Raw genomic sequence first — 14,527 nt, 5'->3', positions numbered from 1 at the left:
AAGATAAGAGGCCCTCTTTAGTTAATTATAAATTAACGCGTACTAAAATATTAAAAATATATTTATTACAAGATATCGTAATAGTTGCGCAATAAAATTTATAAAGTCCAAAAGTAAGTAGTAAAAATAAATGTGATGCGCTTTTTTTTTTTGCGTAAGACGATAAATAGAAATGCTAAAGTGATTACGACGATTATAATATTTAAGTGATGGCAATATCATGAAAATAATAATAATGACAATAGTAGTAGTAGTAAGGGTAGTAGTGGTAATAATAATAATAATAATAATAATAATAATAATAATAATAATAATAATAATAACGGTAATAAAATGATAATAGCCCCTGACTATAATTGGATTATGAAAAACGACGATATTAACAAAAGCTAAATTGTAATAAAAATATAAATAATTGTTCTTAAGTTATCAGAAATATTAGAAGCGCAAATAAATATTTTGGAAGAAAGGTGGGACAAAATTTGGTGTCAACAACCTGTACATCTGATTGCCTCTTAAGGCGGATACCATGCATGCTTAGCTTTTCATAAAATCTTCATCATACATAGGTGTCATGATAGTGCTGCGGAACGTGCAGCCCGATCCACATATACACATATATAATATTGTTGTGGAACGTGCAGCCCGATCCATATATATATATATATATATATATATATATATATATATATATATATATATATATATATGGGGATATGGGGAAAGGTGAGGCGCCATAGACGCATGGACACCTGATCAGTTGGTATATTATGATATCGTCCGGGACGCGGGATGCCCGGACGATTATATATATGGATCGGGCTCTCATAATGGTTTACAAAATCATAGTTCTCTGGTTTGGAAAAATACGGGCATTTTGGAAAACATTTATGGATTATCAGAAAAGGAGTCATGCCTTTGAATCATGAACTTCTAACTTGAAAACAAGGAGGTTATGGAAACTTTTATGGAATCAAACATAGGAATCATGCCTTTGAAAGAAGGGGACGAACCTTAATATACCTATTCAGCCTCCAACTACCTACGCTTATCCGTCCGATCCCGCAAGTCTACATATAAGACCATTCATACTATGATTAGGTCCGTTGTTATATACTTATCCTAAACTTTCAAATAAATCTTTCTAAAATTTGCCGAAATTTCGGCAGCATCTCCTCTGTTTATATGCCTAGCCCGGAATTCCAAATCAGCAACCAACAACAACAACAACAATACCAACATTAACCATAATATTTCCAATACCAAAATACTTCATAAACATCCCATATGGTGTTTGTCCCATATTTCCACCAACAAAATCATTTTATAATTATTTAACAGCTCCATCTTTGTAAATAAACCAAGATTAACGTTAATAACAAATGAGTCATACCTTTCCCTCGATAATATCGCTATATCTTCGCTTCTCCACCTTAAGATTAAGTCACAACGCGCCACTATATGATTTTGTAATCGCAACTATACACCGTCTGGACCGGAATTTAGAAATTATACCTGATTTTGATTTTGGAGGGAGTTTTGAGGTGTTTGGTTGAAGAAATAAGGGGGGTCTCCCCTTTTTATAACGGTCCAGGTTCTGCCTGGACCGACTTAAAATTTGCTCAGCGCGATCACGCTGAGTCACAGGGTCTTGCCCTGCGCCTTCGCGCCACCTTTTGGCGCGTTCGCGCAGGGTTAATTTCCTGCCCTGACAGCCGATCTTAAAACGTGCATAACGTTTGATCCCGATATCGTATGAGAGCCCACAACCAACGGTTAGAAAGCTATTTCAATTATCTACAACTTTCATCTTTGGTGTTTTTTCCAAATTCCAAACTTATAATGGCGCTTTGGCCTCTTTAAGTAAGATCGTCCGAAAATATTTCCTTAAATCATCCCTTTGGAGGGCTTGTGCCCATATTTGGCTTAAGGGTCCTTCTTAGGTCTTGCTCAACTTCCCATGTACTACTCATATAATTTTTCATATTCCCTTTATAAAACCCCGGCGTGTGGGCCCCGCTTTACGGTTACGAGGACTTTTCATCAAATAACGTATGAATTGATTCACACCATATGGTCTCCAAATGTCATATATATATTTATGTATTCTTATACCCAGATCATATAATATTCATCCCTAATCCTTGTATGACTTTACTCTTCTCTGAGATCATAATAAGCCGTCTATAATCTTGGTAACACGAAATTTCTGGGGCGTAACATTCAGCTCCCATTTTGACTCTTCCCGTGGAGAAAGAGGGTTTTATAGTGTATTGTGATTCTTCAAGGTTGGGTCTTGGTTGTGTTCTTATGCAGAAAGGGAAGGTTATAGCCTATGCTTCCAGGAAATTGAAGGTGCACGAGAAGAACTACCCCGTTCATGACTTGGAGTTAGCAGCTGTGGTGTTTGCTCTGAAGATTTGGAGGCACTATCTCTATGGTGTGAATTGTGAGGTTTTCACTGATCATAAGATTCTTCAGCATATATTCAATTAAAAGTATTTGAACATGAGGCAGTGAAGATGGTTGGAGTTACTCAAGGATTATGATATGTCTATCCTTTATCATTCGGGCATGGCCAATGTGGTCGTGGATGCCTTGAGTGGGAAATCAGTGAGTATGGTTAGTCTTGCTTGTCTCCAGGTTGGGGAGAGACCTTTAGCTAGAGAGGTTCAGAGTTTGGCAAATTCCTTGGTTAGGCTTGATATTTCTGAACCTGGAAGGGTTCTTGCTTGTGTGGAGGTGAGTTTCTCTTTGTTAGAGCAGATTCGAGCTCAACAGCTTGATGATCCAAAGTTGTGCAAATTTGTGATAAAGTGTTGAAGGGAAAGGCTCGTGAGGCAAAGCTTGATGAAGAAGGGATTTTGAGGATTAAAGGAAGAGTGTGTGTGCCTCAGACTGGTGATTTGACTACTTTGATTATGGAGGAGGCCTACAGCTCGAGGTATTCTATTCACCCTGGTGCTATGAAGATGTATCGAGATCTGAAGCAACATTATTGGTGGTGTATCATGAAGAGAGATATTGTTAAGTTTATGTCTAAGTGTTTGAATTTTCAACAAGTGAAGCATGAGCATCAAACACCTAGTGGGATTTCTCAGAGGATGTCCATTCCTGAGTGGTAATGGGAAAGGTTTGCCATGGACTTTGTGATAGGTTGCTACGGACTCTGGGTAAGTTTGACTCCGTTTGGGTGATTGTGGATCGTTTGACTAAGTCAGCTCATTTCATTCCTGTTCAGACGACTTATACTTCTGATAAGCTATCTAAGATCTATATTCGTGAGATCCTTCGTTTGCATGGAGTGCCCGTTTCTATTATTTCTGATAAAGGGACTCAATTCACCTCTTACTTCTGGAAGTACTTGCAAAATGAGTTGGGTACTCGGATTGAGTTGAGCACAGCATTTCATCCCCAGACTGATGGTCAGTCTGAGCATACTATCCAGGTTTTAGAGGATATGTTGAGAGCATGCGTGATTGATTTTGGTGGTCATTGGGACCAATTCTTGCCTTTGGTTGAGTTTTCTTATAATAACAGTTATCATTCGAGTATTGGGATGGCTCCGTTTGAGGCCTTATATGGTAGGAGATGTCGATCTCCCATTGGATGGTCTGATTCTTTTGAGGTGAGGCCTTGTGGTGCGGACTTGCTTAGAGATTCGTTGGACAAAGTGATCTCTACCGGGCTTCCAACCACGTATACCCTTAAAATGGGTCTAGCTACATCATTCAAATAAGTACACAAATGACCCTGATCGGTTATCTTAAAAGGCAAGACCCTCTGGTTTTCAAAAGAGCTATGCATGCAAGTGATGACAAGGTCTTTTTGTTCCCAAGTTAATTCACAATAGGTGATGATTAAGTTCACAAAATCATCAAACTCAACATCTCTTTGGACAGTCATCGTTATCATCTCTAACATGTGACTACCCTTCCATCGCCAAATATATCGATTGTGCTTCTCCATTCATTCAACATGGCAATCAACACCTATTATTATTGAGTCTCCCATTAATGATGCTTAAAGATATTTTATTTTAAGAAAATCAGTCATGACCAGCCCAAGTCAAAGCCCACTTAAATTTATGATTAAGTTAATTATTAAGTTGGTTTTTTTTTTTTTTGTAATTTTAGAACCACTTAATAATTAACTTATTAAGTGGCCTCGGTGGAAGACAAGATGCGGGAAGCGAGACTGAGATGGTTTGGGCATGTGAAGAGGAGAGACACAGATGCCCTAGTGCGGAGGTGTGAGAGGTTGGCCATGGATGGTTTCAGAAGAGGTAGGGGTAGGCCGAAGAAATATTGGGGAGAGGTGATTAGACAGGACATGGTGCAGTTACAGCTTATTGAGGACATGACCTTAGATAGGAGGGTTTGGAGGACCCACATTAGGGTAGAAGGCTAGTAGATAGTCTCGTTATCCTTCCTTATTAGTAGGCGCATTATCGCAGTATAATTTCTTGTGCTCTGATTTCTGCTATTATCTGTTATTTCCTGTACTTTGATTATTCTATTTTATCTGTGTCACTTTCGTTATTTGCATTTCCATATCGCTTTGAATTTGTTAGCCTTATCTGACCTCTTTTTATGCTTTTTATTGAGTCGAGGATCTTTCGGAAACAGCCGTTCTACCTTGGTAGGAGTAAGGTCTGCGTACACTCTACCCTCCCCAGACCCCACGTTGTGGGATTTCACTGGGTTGTTGTTGTTGTTAATAATTAACTTAATCATAAATTTAAGTGGCCTTTGAGTTTGGATGGTCAAAGTTGTCACCTATAGTAATTTCAACACTTAGCATTCAAGTGTTATAATTACTATAGGTGACAAATTTGACCATCCAAGCTCAAAGGCCACTTAAATTTATGATTAACTAGTGTACTTACCCGCGCTTCGCGCGATAGGAAAAAAGAGCCCTCTTATAAATATAAAAATTATAAATTTAATGAAAGAAAAATGAAAGCACAAAATAAAATGGATTGCAAATAAGTAAAACAAAAGTATTGATCTCAATTCCCACATTTAGTCTAAAATATTTGTTTCTACCGAGGATATGAAATTTAAAAGATAAATGCACAAAATGTATATGTCAATAAGCAGTACAAATGTAGATTTACTGAAAAGTAAGAAATGAAGAAAACAAAAAACAAAGGTTGGGGGGGGGGGGGGGGGGGGCTAAAAATATAACACTTGTCTGTTAACCTCGAGTGTCTTTGAGAGCATCTACTTGATACAAACAAAATTAAATATCCAAGCGAATTACAACCCAGAAGCACAAAGTAAAACAATTTAAGAAAACTAAAAATTACATGTAAAATTAAATGGAAAACAAATAAAGGCACACTATAAAAACAGTCCTAATCTGACTACTAACTAAAGCAATGATTATAAAGCACGCCATAATTTCCTGATAATTCTCATGATGCCTTTAACTGCGCAAAGATATTGAATAGAGCATAAATATGAGCATATGGACCTGAAAAGAGAGAGGAATAAAAAACAATGAAATATGAGCATATGGACCTGAAAAGAGAAATAAAAACACAGTACGTGCTTGTTAACTGTGAACCTCTCCGAATGATTGACCTGAAATTAAAATCACAAACGTTATAGCCATATAAGCACAAAGTAAATAAAAGTAACTTTCTGACTTGAAAGAGTAAAGGTATACTTTAAGAATAATCCTACTCTTATGAGATGTTCATCTTTTAATTATAGATGGAAGCTTGTAGAGTTCCGTGAGAATTCCTTCATCTATTTTGTGGTTCAGTTTATCCTTCATGATAGCTTTGCCTACAAAATTAATATGAGTAAAGTTAAGCAACAGGAAACTATTGAAAACCAAGATAATAAGTTATGTCCTATGAACATTATTCATACTATGAAAGTAAGAAGTTGAAGTATTTCGACATGTATCCAGGACATCCTAACTTGCTTGTGATTAGATAGATGTATGAACTCTCATTTATGTTATAAAAAAAAAAGCTTTTTGATACCTCTCCGATATAGTTTAGATGAAAGATTTAAAATACCAAAAACCATTTATAGATCTCTTCTGTTTTAACATAAATATAATAACTTAAGAAATCACACATCCAAGTGTAACCTCAAGTTGGTTACCAAAGAACAACAAAATTAAGAATATATCGAATGAGAACAGTGGCTTACCAATTTATTCTAACTTGGATGTCTCTTTTTTTGATCAACTTGGATGTCTCTCTTAATCGTGTTAGCTTTATCATTCTTCAAATTATCAATTCCACATAAGCAACTCAAAATATTCTCAATACGAAGGAAGATAGATTATAAGAATTATGAATATAATTAGAAGAAAAAAGACCTAGTACAAAGACGAGTTTACGTATTCTCTCTAGCATATCAAACTCAAACGCTTGGAATGAACAAACGAATCCACAATGTTTCGTAACCAAATGTACCAGTGAGCACTACTCACTTAGGTCATAAATGGAGTTTAATAAATTCCAATTCACGAGACGCCCAAATTTCAGTAAAAGACGTGAGACCACCGTAGTACTCCAAGAATCTTAATTAGGAGCATGTATAATGAGTCCGGCGCCGAAATGGCATAAAAATGGGCCCAAATTTCCAAAAGAGGTCGTTGAATTGGTATAGACCAAAAGGGGTTAATCGTGCACCCCTGCACGATTTACCCCAATTGAATTTGCACGATTTAACGTGTCCGTTTAACTTTAAAAAAAAAAAAAAAAAACTATATGTATAAGGTAAATCGTGGTGCCCAACACGATTTACCAAAATTTATTTATGTAAATTGTGTACGGTGATACGATTTACAAAAATAAATTTTGGTAAATCGTGTACCCCTACACGATTTACCCTTTAATTTTTTTTATTTTTTTTAGAATAGTGGCCTTAATCGTGCATACCTGCACGTTTTGCCCTAATTCTCATTCTTTTTCCTCCGCCTCCATCGCTGCTACTCCGTCTTCCTCCCTAAACTATTTTCTTCTTCTTCAAAAATTTGATACTCCATCTACTTTGTGAATCCCTTTGAAGTATTTTCTTCATCACATTATTAACAACAAATAAGGTATTTTCTCTAACCCTTTTTTTTTTTTTTTTTTTGCATATACAATATTTTGTTTTATGTGTATAGTGTAGAATAAGGGTGAATTCATCACATTAGCAATAAAGTTCTTTGTTCTTCAAATGATTTAGTAAAATATAATAGCTAGTAAATGAGATACAACAAGCTTTGCTCTTCAAATGCCCGTCGCTCAGAAGTTTTGTTATTTGTGTTGCTTTAAATACTTAAATTTGAACTTTTATATTTTTGTGCTGAATATCTCTTGCATTTATCCTGTTTCTCTCTTGATATGGTTTGGTTTGCCCAAAACCTTTTGTTTTATTATGTTGATCGTGCTAAGAATTGGCTTGTTGCTTTAGTCAAGCCACTGGCCCGATTTATTGATGTTGATTCATCTGAAAAAATCGGCTGTGAAGAAGATTTGCTTCTTTCTGGGCTATATAATATACTTCACTCCATTTCGTTATAGGTATGGATCATCCACGGCTGTCGGTACATCCTGGTCCAGAAGTGTATGATGTGTTAACACTTCAGTAGACACATCAATCACAAGGTGTGTGGGATGAAACCTTGATAGGACCGAAAGCGTGCCTATTTCCACATCGTGCGGATCGCGATTTCTGGAAGCACGTGAGGCTTCATCCTTTGCATCCCCGCATACTTGACTACTTTAGTAGGTGTGGATTTAGTGGAGTACTAGAGGTAGGATTGTCCCGTATGACTGGGGAGTCATCACCGCACTTATAGAGAGATGGCGTCCTGAGACACATTTCTTTCATTTGCGTACGGGTGAGGCAACCATTACATTACAAGATATTGAAGTCATGTTTGGCATGGTTGTAGATGGTTACCCCTTAATTCAAGCTAATGCTAGAAATATAAGTCTTATGGAGTGGCAACAATTGATCCACGAGCTTACTGGTTGGGCACCCGATGAGGATTGTTGATGGTGTTAGTAGGTTCCAAGTAAGTAATTTACTCGAATATTTGGATGGCTTAGATGCCATTACAGATCAGACCACAGAAATTGATGTGCAAAAACGAGTTAGGTTGTACTTGCTATGGCTCTGTGACGGCACTATATTTCCAGATAAGTCTAGTAATTTGCTTAACTTAGATTATTTTCTTGACATGTGTGACCTTAACGCAATGAGTACACAAGCTTGGGGAGCGGCTGTGTTGTCATATTTGTATAATTCTCTATGCCATGCTTCGATGACCAAGGCCAAGGATGTGTGTGGATTCATTCCCTTGTTGCAGGTACGTGACTTTTAAAATTATGTGATTTTATCTGGTTGTCTTATTTGATAGTTATAATCTTTATATTTTTTTTTGAAATTTTTAATATAGGTCTGGGCTTGGGAGCGAATTATACCGTTGCAGCCACCACACACGGTTCTTCAGTTTCATACGGCTCTTGCACGAAAGTGGACTCATCGTAGAGTCAAATAAAATGAGGCACGTGATGTGCTAGCCATATGTAGGGATGTATTGGACAACCTAACAGATGGTCAGGTAATTTATCATAATTATGCTTGTTGTTGGCGTTTTGATATAATAGTTACGCATATGCGCAATTTTTTTTCTTTTATTATGATGTAATTTTTATGTTCTTTCTATCATAGTTTGTATGGCAGCCTTATTCAGAGGTCATTATTAATCAACTCCCCGAGTGATGTCGGCGTGGATGAGATATTTGGATGGCGCAAGTGCCCCTCATTTGTGGGATCTACCGTGAGTGGCACATGGCAGACCGCATTCTCAGACAGTTTGGTAGGAAGCAACATATTACGGGACCATGTATTGAGATTCAACCTTTTCATTACAAACGTGACAAGCAGTATGCTATAAAAGAGAAAGATGAACAGAATTTTATGTATACAGCTGCTTTATGGGCTGATCGTCGACAAAGGCTGATTCACGCCAATTATCAAACTGAAGAGCCAGGGGCACTATTAGAGTACTTTAGTTGGTATCGAAGTTACTCGCGCACTTTTATAGGAAATCCAGCGCATAATGTGGATAGAGGATACCAACACATGGCAGGCAGGCATGAGGCACTGGTACGTACATTACATTGCTTTAATGTTTGATATTTTTATACATGTCGTAGACCACTTTCATATCTTATTATTTAATTTATTTCAGGCTTTAGGACATCAAGAATCATATAAGTTGGCTTGCGGTACCATCCAAGATCCCACTGATATGTATGCAACTGTTGAACTCTCTACCCATGTTGAAGAACCCACTGACAAAGAGTTTGATATTAGAGGTACTACGTATCTTCCCACTATGAATATTGGGTCTAAAAGAGGTACACTTCAACAAGAAACATTGGTAGGAGTTGGTAGCCAGTCACATAATACGAGTAACTTTTACACACAATATGACGGTGTGGCTCCAAGGCGCTATCATAACTTTGATTGAAGTATGAAAAGCTGTGATATTCTGGGATCTAGTAATGCTCCAGGTACAAGTGAATTAGGTGGTGGCAATATCGTTCGACATCGTCCTAGTCAGGTGGAGTCATTTACGGAAAGGTAAATATAACGATGTTTTGTTCACTTAAATTAGGAGACTTCTAACTAGTTTTTTTTGAGATTTGAACGCCTTGTTTATTGGTCCATTTTTAGGGATTGATAATTTTTCTTGTATTATGCAAGTAGGTATATTATTTCAGAACAAACAGCAAATGAAAGGTGCAGTTAGACTATACTGTCTCGAAGAAAAGAAAGAGTTCATTTCTGATCAGTCCAAAGCTAAATTTTGGAAGGTTATTTGCAAGCATCATATGTTGGGATGTGAGTGGATGATCCGTTTTAGAGAGATTTCAAGTGGTATGTGGAAGACAGGAAAAATGATTAAGAAACACAATTGTCTCACTGATGATTACAAGGAGGATCATTCTAATTTGAGCAATCACCTGATTGCTACTACGTTGATACCATGTATTATGGTCGACACACACATCAGTATTAAGGTTGTTCAGGAAAAAAATAAAAGGGTTGTATACGTTTACTCCTAGTTATAGAAAAGCACAAAAGGGGCATAAGAAAGCTTTTGAAATGGTATATGGAGATTTTGAAAGTTCTTTCAAGTCATTGCCCCGATACATGGCTGCCCTACAATATTTCAATGCGGGGACTGTAGTTGAGTAGGAGCACCAATCAACTACAATGCAAGGTGATCACATCTTCAAGTTTATTTTCTGGGCTTTTAAACTAAGCATCGATGGATTCAAATATTGCAGGCCAGTCATCTCAATAGACGACACTCATCTCTATGGTAAGTATGAGATGAAACTGTTAATTGCTGTTGGAATTGATGCGAACAATAACATTTTTCCACTTGCATATGCTGTTGTTGCACGCGAGAGCTTCGAGTCTTGGACGTGGTTCCTTATGTTGTTGTGGAGACATGTTGTTTTTTAGAGAAGAGGAATTGGACTTATTTCTGACCGTCATCAAGGCATCTTGCAATGTGTCCAAACACATAAATGGTTACAACCACCATTCACACACCATAGGTTTTGTATTCGGCATTTGAAAAGCAACTTTAATAAAAGCTCCTCAATAGTGAACTTGAGAACCTGATGTGGTTGGCGGCTACAGAACACCAGAAGAAGAAGTACAAAATGAGGATGGAACAAATAAAAAGGTTGTCACCTCCAGCGCATCTATGGTTAAAAACTATTCCTGTGGAGAAATGGACATTGGTTAAGGACGAAGGTCATAGGTGGGGGGCTATGACAACTAATGTCTTCGAATCTTACAACGGTTTATTGAAGAAAGCTCGTGGATTGCCTATTACTGTTGTTATACCCTATTTTAACCGGGGTCAAAATAGTTTACAACATCCGGGTAATTCCGGGGTTATTTAAAGTTAGGGAGTCGCTACCTAATTATTTACGGTGAATTAGAGCACCTAAAGATTATTAAAGTAATTATCTAGAGTTGATTTTATTAAAGTCTACGAAACCAAAAAGATTCTAGGCAAGGGTTCAACTAACTTAAAGGGAAGGTATTAGGCACCCTCTAAGATCCATTAATAATGGTTAACCGACCGGACTTAAAGTTAATTAATTAAAGCAAAAAATGTAAATGTAATATTTTATAACATTTAAGAAACATTTTATAAGTATTGCTAAAGTTATAGATAGATATAGAAGAAGGCTATTTAAATTAGAATAAAGTAGTAGTTTATAGAAGAAAGACTTTAAACATATTAAAAATAAGCTGGGTTACTCGATGCGTTAATAAGAATTCAATGATCTTTATTAATTCATTTTCAACTGTTTAGCTTATTAAGTAACAAATAAAATCGAGAAGGCAATAAGCAAATTAATTTCCTACTATTATGTGAAAAGTTGTCTAAAATGTAACTACCTCTTTTATGAAAATTAGGCCTTATTTGGGAACATAAAGATATGAACTAAGTTTGAAAAAAGCTTCATCGTTTATTAGAAAATGAAGGTTTTTGATGAATTACGTCCCTTTTGGCGAAAAATATAAGCAAAGTCCAACATTAGATAACTAGATCTTGTATATTAACTAGAGTAAAATATCAAACACTAATTATAAAGCAACCAAAGTTAAGTAGCGAGTTACTCAACAACAAAAAAAGGTTAGTCACATAAGCAAGTTTAATCACACCATCAGATAAATAAAATGGCAACATGGGATGACAAAAGCCATTTCGGTATCCACGACGTAGTGGCAGCATTCCGCAATTTTTGCTTAATAGACAATGAATGGTGTGCGGACTTCTGTAAGCGGTGTCGTTGAGTTTCGAAGTGAAACTCTTCGGCTCCGGTTGTACATGCGAAAACAAAGTAAAAGAAAGGATTAGGAACAAAAATAGATTTGATAAATAGACAAAGTCAAGTCATTAGAACGTGACCCCAAAGTATTATGCAATTTTTATTTTATTATATTTTTTTTAAAAGCAACAAACAGATGCGCTGCATTCATTTTAAACTAGAAAGTTAGTTTCAAGTAAATAGAATCTAATATCCTTAACAAGAAACATAAGCAACTGCATACTAGTGTCTTCAAAACTTGTACTGCCACAACACAAATAATAAAACCATTCTGAGATTTTAATAACATAACTCCACTTAAACCTTGTAACCCCTACTCTTCCACTTTCCTCCAACTCTCTCGAACTTAAACCTTGTAACCACAACATTTGTTTTTTTTTTTAGACCAGGGATTACCATGTTATTATAACACCCGATGCAGTTTACAAAAAGATAAAAGGATTTGTCCTCAATCTCCTGTGTTCCCCACAAAACTTATACACTCAACAACCAACAAATGTTTCAGCAGAAGACTTGACTCTCATTTTAAAGGGAGATCGCAGAACAGAAATGCTACTCAGTGGAGAAGCCGAATAAATAAGAAAGTATTGACCAGTTAATAGAGAAGTGGTGTTTTAGCACAGAGGCAGACTTCAATAATCTTTCGACATGCTAAGGTTCCATTTTTATGTCCGGAACTAAACCAACGATCTATCCTTCAGTAAACTCTAAGGGTAAAACTAGTTATTCTTAGGCGAAAATTCATAAACTATTTGTCGAATCCAGGGACCTATATAGGAAATCACAACTCAGCTTTCTTTTTTTTTTTTTTTTAGAAAAAGGTTGCAATGGAAAATGCATTACTTAAACAAGGGACTGAGAATCATAATCTCCGACAACACAAACAACCCATAAATGTACAGAGCAAACTCAACCCCTACTAACACTTAACACTAAACCTTACAAATACCCACACTTCCCGTAAGGTCGTCTCCAAATGTCAACTATATCAACAAGAACACCTTAATTCTTAGTTACCTAATTGTTCTAAACTTAAGATTTCTACTAAACTAGAACTGAGCAGTACCAAATCAATTACATACTTCAAAGCCAATTCGCAACAACAACAAGACTTTCTATAAATTCTTTTAGTTTTACAGAAAAGAAATTATTCAGGACCTAGTCCTGCACAACCAAACAGTTTAAACAAGTTTAAAATTCACTCATAATTTAGTTGTTAAAGACAGAACCAAATTAACCCCTTTTGTTTGAAAGAAAACGAAATCTCTTCGCTATAGGCTTTGCCCAAGGCCAACACATCGTATCTTAAACTCTTTGCACAGGAACAGACAGCTTATCACAGAATTTTAAACCGTAACGCCTTGTAAGGAAAACTTTCAGTGTTTTACTTTCATTCGGAAGCATATAATACCAGTTTTAACTCATTACCAAAACTACTTGAGCACATTTTTTAAAAGAAAATGAATAATGCTTCATACACAAGTTCAGAAAATCTATTTATATAACCTTTCACCTTCACACGTAAACTAGACTCGATATTAAATTTAGGTCATTCGTCAGCCATAGCAACTACGAGAAAGAAATGCAAACATGCTTTTGAATCACAACCAGTCACAAGAAAACATTAGAACATGACTTTCTACACTAATAAAATTCTAACAAAACAATAGGTCGAAATAGTATCCGATTTTACCTGTTCGTGGTACAGTGAACAGGGGACTTAAAGAAAATTTAAGTTGATGTTTAAAGAAGAACAAAATTGTGCTTTCTAACAAAACATACAGAATGAAAGAAAGCAAGAAAGCAACAGGAGTACAGATGCCCACTTCAACACAATCACATGAAATTCGACAATGGCAATTAAATATGGCAGAGGGTCACTTCATGCTTGCACCAACAAAACCAAAAGAAATCACAAGAACATTCAAACTCAGGAAAATCAAATAAACTTAACAGAACCCGAAAATAGAAACTACTGAAAGAAAAGAGAAATTATTTTTTGCGGGTGCAGTGAACTAAGGCGACGAGGTATCGGATTTATGCTCGAACTCGAACGAACCCGAACCCGAACCCGATTAAAGTAACTAAAGTTTCAGACCAAAAAATGAAAATAGAGTGATATGTTGGATGTTATTTTTAGAGTGAGGCTCCTGCTGTTGAAAGAACTTTGTTTATCTCCAAACGATTTTCAAAAAATCAGTCCCCCCCCCCCCCCCCCCATTCGGCTAGAACTAGAGATGTATTTATAAGTGACGCTCAAACTCTAGGGTTTCGTTTGGGTGAGATTTCAATGTGAATAGCTGTTTGAATTTTAAACGAAATCGTTTGTCGATTTTCAGATCGAAGAAAAGTAACTTGTCCTCTTGCCCTTAATTGTTGAAGATAAGAGAGAGAGAGAGAAGTTTGTGAACGTTGAGATAAAGAGAGAGGAGAGATTCGTATGAAAATAGCACGGCAAAGTCCTGCCATGGCTGAGAAAGATTCGAACATTTCCTTGAAATGGAAGGAGGAAGAAGACGACAAGAGGCGCGTCTGAGTTGAAGAGAAAAGCTTGGTTTTGGTTTAAAATAGAGGACGAAAGCAGAACGTATTGCACGAAAAGGGGTCTGTTTAGGATCTACCATTGTTGTGGGAGCA

At 36.5% G+C, this 14,527-nt stretch overlaps 1 protein-coding gene across 1 annotated transcript; it reads left to right on the top strand.

Annotated features, from left to right (window-relative positions):
- Positions 1-3,124: 3,124 nt before the first annotated feature.
- On the top strand, positions 3,125-8,520 carry LOC132620092 (protein MAINTENANCE OF MERISTEMS-like). The gene is made up of 3 exons (XM_060334805.1): positions 3,125-3,425; positions 8,069-8,328; positions 8,419-8,520. The coding sequence occupies exons 1-3, from the start codon at positions 3,125-3,127 to the stop codon at positions 8,518-8,520; spliced, it is 663 nt and encodes a 220-aa protein (XP_060190788.1).
- The last annotated feature ends 6,007 nt before the right edge of the window (positions 8,521-14,527 follow it).

Source organism: Lycium barbarum, chromosome 11 (genome assembly GCF_019175385.1).
Source record: "Lycium barbarum isolate Lr01 chromosome 11, ASM1917538v2, whole genome shotgun sequence".
NCBI classification, from domain to species: Eukaryota; Viridiplantae; Streptophyta; class Magnoliopsida; order Solanales; family Solanaceae; genus Lycium; species Lycium barbarum.
This window is presented reverse-complemented; position numbering and strand designations above follow the sequence as displayed.